The 6,347-nt window shown below is 35.6% G+C and overlaps 2 protein-coding genes across 2 annotated transcripts in view; one reads left to right on the forward strand and one right to left on the reverse strand.

Annotated features, from left to right (window-relative positions):
• LOC104782289 lies at positions 105-3,541 on the forward strand. Its single transcript, XM_010507176.2, has 3 exons — positions 105-1,814; positions 2,012-2,952; positions 3,236-3,541. Exons 1-3 carry the CDS (start codon positions 357-359, stop codon positions 3,318-3,320), a joined length of 2,484 nt encoding a protein of 827 aa, XP_010505478.1. The 5' UTR covers positions 105-356; the 3' UTR covers positions 3,321-3,541.
• The window catches only part of LOC104784257 (CBL-interacting serine/threonine-protein kinase 22-like), a 2,875-nt gene continuing 2,187 nt past the window's right edge, over positions 5,660-6,347 (reverse strand). Inside the window, exon 2 of the mRNA XM_019244963.1 lies at positions 5,660-6,311. Coding sequence (XP_019100508.1) covers positions 6,126-6,311 — 186 coding nt within the window. The 3' untranslated portion in view covers positions 5,660-6,125. The remainder of the gene's footprint in view (positions 6,312-6,347) is intronic.

Below are 6,347 nucleotides of genomic sequence, written 5' to 3' on the forward strand. Positions count from 1 at the left end.
TCGTTTCCGAACTGGGTTTTCTTGGTTTTGGTCATTACTTATATAAATCGAATCGATTCTTTCAATTTGTGAACGTGGGGCGGTCTTCAATTTGATTTCAAATTTTGTCGCTTTTGCATTTTAGGTTTGAATTCTCCTGAAGCCCTAATTTTTGCCCAAGTTTTTTTTGCTGGAGCTGGGGAGCAAAGTATACTTTCGATGGTATACAACAACAACCTGGCAGGAAGATTAGGGTTAGGGTTTTCTGTTCTCAGCACATCCCGTGGGTTGAATCATTTCTGAAAAAAAGTTTAGGGTTTTTGGTTTGGTTACGGTCTGATAAGGAAGAAGAGAAAAAGGGTTGGTTTGAGAGGATAATGTGTATATTGTGTGTGATTCAAAAGTGGTCTCGCCGGGTTGCAACGATGCTGCCTTGGTTGGTCTTACCTTTGATTGGACTATGGGCTCTCTCTCAGCTTCTTCCACCTGCTTTTCGTTTCGAAATCACTTCTCCAAGGCTAGCTTGTGTATTTGTCCTTTTGGTTACTTTGTTCTGGTACGAGGTTTTGATGCCTCAGTTGTCTACTTGGCGGGTCCGCAGAAATGCACGTCTTAGGGAGAGAAAGAGATTGGAAGCTATGGAACTGCAGAAGCTTAAGAAAACTGCTACTCGTCGCTGTCGTAACTGCTCAACGCCTTACCGTGACCAAAACCCTGGTGGTGGGCGATTTATGTGCTCTTATTGTGGGCATATATCTAAGAGACCTGTTTTAGACATGCCTGTGCCTCCAGGGTTAGGACTTTCTGGTTCTGGAATTTTGAAGGATCTTGTAGGAAGAGGTGGTAAGATGTTGAATGAGAAGGGATGTAATGAGAATGGTTGGATGCACGGGCAAGAATGGCCAGATAACAGCACATGGACTAGCGAGTCTGCCCATTGGCGGAATAATAGTGGTAGTACCTTTGGTGACGATGAGAATTGTTTGGTGGAAAAATCATATCCTAGTGGCGTTGTTTTTGCTTGCAGACTGCTTACTTCTTTTTTCATGAGCATTAGGTGGCTTTGGAGAAAGATTTTTAGCTTTACCTCTTCAGTTGATGATTCGTCAACTGATGCTGACCAGAGACGATTGCTGGCTAGGCAGGGTGAGAATGGGAACAGCTTTCATGAGAGTAGGGTTGAGAAAGCACGCAGAAAGGCTGAGGAGAAAAGACAAGCTAGGCTAGAAAAGGAGCATTTGGAGGAAGAAGAGAGAAAACAACGAGAGGAAGTCGCAAGACTAGTGGAGGAACGGAGAAAGTTAAGAGATGAGAAGACTGAAGCCGAGAAATGCAGCAAAGCATCATCTGCTTCCAAGGAAAAAGATACCAAAAGGGAGGCTGAGAAAAAGCGTCAGGAGAGAAAGAAAGAAAGAGATAAGGCCTCTAGTAAGAGCAATTCCGATGCCGAAGAGCTTGATAAGAGAATAGGAAAAGATACTGACCATAAGCGTGAGCTTGAGAAAAATGACCATTTCCGGAGCCCGAACATGGAAAAGAGACATGGGCATGGTGTAGATAATAATGCTACTAGTAACAGTAACATGACAGGTGCTGGCGGTAGGTACTTTGATCGTGTGAAGGGTACGTTCTTCTCGTCTTCTAAGGCTTTTACAGATAACCGGTTCTTTGGAAGAGGTGTCAATATGTCAGCTACAACTGCAAAAGAGAATAAGCCAACCATTGGCTCTGCAGACCATTCTCATGCACCTGCTCAGATTAGGCATATTAATCCTCCTGAATTTGTTGCTGGAAAATCTGGTTCAAATGGAGGGGAAAGGAATACTAATCGTCATGTAAGTGTTCTTGCCAAATTTCTTATGCCATTGCAATCTGAATGATGAAAAACTAGTAATAGTTAAACTAATCTTTTTTGTGTATATTGAGTTGATAAGATTGCTCTGTTGAAGTAGGTTCAACTTTAGATTTTGTTCTAGTTTTCGTCAACTTGTTTTATAAAGGACACTTAAAATTATTATGATGTTCCTCTCAGGTTATTTCTGAGCCGCAACCAAGTGGAGAACCTAAAAAATCATGGCAGCAACTATTTGCCCGTACGCCATCTGTGCCTGCTTCCTCCAATGTTAGTGTTATAAGTCGACCTAGTACGAAGCCCAAAGATGTTCAGAGTTCACAGGTTCCTAATCAAGATCATTCTATACGAACCTTTGACAATCCAATCAGTTTTGGGCTCCCATCACCATTCACTATACCTACTACATACTCCAGCGGATCGACTATCAGTAGCTTAGGTTTCTCATCTTCAAGAGATAATTGTCACCCTCAGCCTGGGGAAAATGCTCGTACTTTTATGCCTGAAGAAGAGCGTTTTGAAGATCCGTGTTATGTTCCGGATCCAATATCTCTTCTGGGACCTGTTTCAGAATCTCTTGATCTAAGGGCCGAGTTTAAAACTGGTGTAGGACTAGAAAAATCCCACTTGTTGAAGAATGCACCTTTTTGTGAGGTCAATAAGCCATCTCCGATTGAATCTCCCTTGTCAAGATTACGAGTTGCAGATGAAAAACAAGTTAACGATGGAAGTTGGCAAATGTGGAAGACCACCTTTGGCCAAGACCTCCTTCTACCTTCAGAGAATAGTAGATCTAATGAGGAAAATGCTGTGCATCATGTGCCTCATAATAGGACATCATCGTTATTTGCAAAAGATGACCCTATTCACAGTGCATATTCACACAGGAAGGACTACTTTGAAAATGATCAGAGAAGTGGTGCGTTCAGTCCCATTGCTGGTCCAAGCAACCATGATCCCTGGTCACAGAAAATGTTCCTCCCAGCATCATCTGGCACAGAGAGTCTTTTGTCGCATAGTCGACCAGAAGAAGCCAGCCCGAATAATGTTGCATACATGAGTCCAACTGGGATGGCTCCAGACAACCCATTTGAACTCCCCTCTCCGAATCACTGGCTCAAGTAAGACTAGTTTGTTCTGAACCTCTAGTTTCTGTCTTTGCTCAATACATTTGTGGACATGGCTGATGTAATAATAATGTGTCCCAAGGAGACTAGGTTGAAGTAACAGAGTAACTATTTTTCCTAGGCTGTAGAGTAGCTTCTGCCTGCAATATGATTTAGAGTAGCTCTTTTTGGCATTCTGAATTACATTAGTTATAAGATTAGGTTTGTTTAGAACTTTGAACAGTAGCAATGAAGAGGACTGTGTAATGATTTTTGTGTGTTTGTTAATAATGTGCAGGAAAGTGAAGAAGACTGGGGATGGGACTGGGAGGCAATTTGTGGAGGGTCAATTCCTAAACCAAGATGTACAGTCGTTTTGGTAGTCACAAATTCAAGAAAGTTAAAAGAAAAAAGAAAAAAAAAAAACAAACATTGAAAATCATTTTGGGACACAACTTTCGCAGATATACCTCGTCTGTCTCTCTGTCCTCTGGTTTTCTTTAACCTAAGATTTTGAGTTTTTACTTAAAAAAGATGGTTAGCTTCGATTAGACTTACATACACTTAACACGTAATTACCGAAAGCTACTATTGCTTTATAACATCCCTCTCTCTCATTTACTCTTCGACTCATTTTGAGGCATACATATGTGAGGGGGAAAAAAAAAATGTTTAAGCCATTCTATGAAAGAAAGATAATACTGCATATATTTTTGACAAGATTAATTTTCGTAGGGCCTTTTTCAACCATATGCTGGTAGCCTTTTTAATTTACGAAAATTTTAATTAATTATGTTCTTTTAACTTTTGTATTAGTAAATTTTGGTTTAGAAAAAAATAATTTTGATATTTAAGGTTTTGGCACACCAGTTAATGTTATTTTATCTATTTGGCACACCAATTAAGAAAATACAAAACAGTTATTTAACTTTTTTCACATATAAATATTATTAAATAAACTGAATTCAACCAATAAAAAAATATAACGTAAAAAATAAAATTGGTAAAAAAAAATTTATGACATTTATTTTTTGCATAAAATTGAATATGACTTAATTTGAAACAATTCTTTTTTCTTAAAATTTATTTATATTTAAACGGAATGAGTATATGGATTGAATCGATTAGACAATTCATATTTCTTCTTGATAAGATATGTAAAGCTGACATGATATAACTAAAATTTTAAAAATTAGCTTTAGTAACATTTACATATACATAATCTTTGTAAATTCAAAGTTGGCATTGAGTATTGTTGTAAAGAATGATTTTGATTTATAGATTTGGTTTATTATAGGATTGATAGTGGATGTGGGTAAAAATTGATCAAGAACAATAGCCACACATAAGACAATAATAATCACGAAACTTAAATCGTGGACAAAAAAAGTGCAAATGATAGCATAATTTATGGTTTAAATTATGATTATTATACTTGTTTGATTGTGTCTGTGTAAATAAATTCACAGCATGGAAAGTGTATAATTAGGACTTTGGGGGTAACGCTCTATTCAACATTTGAAGCTTTACAAGTGACCATGTTCATATGTCAANCTCATTTTGAGGCATACATATGTGAGGGGGAAAAAAAAAATGTTTAAGCCATTCTATGAAAGAAAGATAATACTGCATATATTTTTGACAAGATTAATTTTCGTAGGGCCTTTTTCAACCATATGCTGGTAGCCTTTTTAATTTACGAAAATTTTAATTAATTATGTTCTTTTAACTTTTGTATTAGTAAATTTTGGTTTAGAAAAAAATAATTTTGATATTTAAGGTTTTGGCACACCAGTTAATGTTATTTTATCTATTTGGCACACCAATTAAGAAAATACAAAACAGTTATTTAACTTTTTTCACATATAAATATTATTAAATAAACTGAATTCAACCAATAAAAAAATATAACGTAAAAAATAAAATTGGTAAAAAAAAATTTATGACATTTATTTTTTGCATAAAATTGAATATGACTTAATTTGAAACAATTCTTTTTTCTTAAAATTTATTTATATTTAAACGGAATGAGTATATGGATTGAATCGATTAGACAATTCATATTTCTTCTTGATAAGATATGTAAAGCTGACATGATATAACTAAAATTTTAAAAATTAGCTTTAGTAACATTTACATATACATAATCTTTGTAAATTCAAAGTTGGCATTGAGTATTGTTGTAAAGAATGATTTTGATTTATAGATTTGGTTTATTATAGGATTGATAGTGGATGTGGGTAAAAATTGATCAAGAACAATAGCCACACATAAGACAATAATAATCACGAAACTTAAATCGTGGACAAAAAAAGTGCAAATGATAGCATAATTTATGGTTTAAATTATGATTATTATACTTGTTTGATTGTGTCTGTGTAAATAAATTCACAGCATGGAAAGTGTATAATTAGGACTTTGGGGGTAACGCTCTATTCAACATTTGAAGCTTTACAAGTGACCATGTTCATATGTCAAATCCTTGGTGTTGCAACAACCAACTATCAACATATGTAACTTCTGTGACAAACGGAACTAGTGGATTACTAGAAATGCATAGTTTTGTTAGAGATACATATATTAATTAAATGTATTTGTCAATGTCAAATGTATACGATGGAAGCTATCATTTTTGTTAGATATAATTAAATAATTTTATTTAGGTCAAATGTATTTATTGGAAGCTATCAAGATTTCCATAAGCATATAATAAAGATTTTTTTAATGCTTTTTATTTCTTGTACTATTAATTAGCAAACACAATCAACAATGATAAATATTACAAACGGTGTAGCAATGTCCCTTAGCAAAAACAAAGGCCCAAGTTTGCAAACACACACACAGTCACACACTACAAATTTCAGATCAGAGTTTTATTCAAATTCTCTCCAACAAATAAAATAAATAAATTTTGTATTTGATTTACTCCGAAAAAAATAGAAACCGAGTTAGTATTCTTCCTTTTTTATATACAAAGAGGCGGAACATTTCCATTACTCTCTCTGCTCCAATGTAACCGAACCGGTTCACCATAATGCTTTTCCAATCCTCAATCAATATTTGAAAATTAAAAAAACCGGTTCTTTTGTTTAACTGTTGAACCCCACACGATTGTATTTTTTACGCTGAAAAAAATCCGAGTAAAAATTTCTCACGCACGGTTCGAAACCATTTTTTTAACGGATTGGTCAGGGATTTTTATAAACCGGTTGGTTAATCACACGACGTAGCTTTTGCCTAAGAGCATCGGCCCAAACAAGGCCCACGTCTCTTTGCTTGTTCTTCATCTCCACCATGACTAGTTCATTTGTTAGCCGGCGAACTTTAACGACGACATTGGCTACTCCATGTGGCCCTTCAAGCTTTATCGCCCTCTCCTTCTTCTTCGCGATTCTCAGATTCAACTGCTT

Source organism: Camelina sativa, chromosome 4 (genome assembly GCF_000633955.1).
Source record: "Camelina sativa cultivar DH55 chromosome 4, Cs, whole genome shotgun sequence".
NCBI classification, from domain to species: Eukaryota; Viridiplantae; Streptophyta; class Magnoliopsida; order Brassicales; family Brassicaceae; genus Camelina; species Camelina sativa.

What these genes read in the sequence shown, in the direction of transcription:
- LOC104782289 (XM_010507176.2), top strand. Translation starts at nt 357, where the DNA reads ATGTGTATATTGTGTGTGATTCAAAAGTGGTCTCGCCGGGTTGCAACG. An exon ending in AAAGGAATACTAATCGTCAT is followed by an intron (nt 1,815 to 2,011) that starts GTAAGTGTTCTT and finishes TGTTCCTCTCAG; the next exon opens with GTTATTTCTGAGCCGCAACC. An exon ending in TCTCCGAATCACTGGCTCAA is followed by an intron (nt 2,953 to 3,235) that starts GTAAGACTAGTT and finishes AATAATGTGCAG; the next exon opens with GAAAGTGAAGAAGACTGGGG.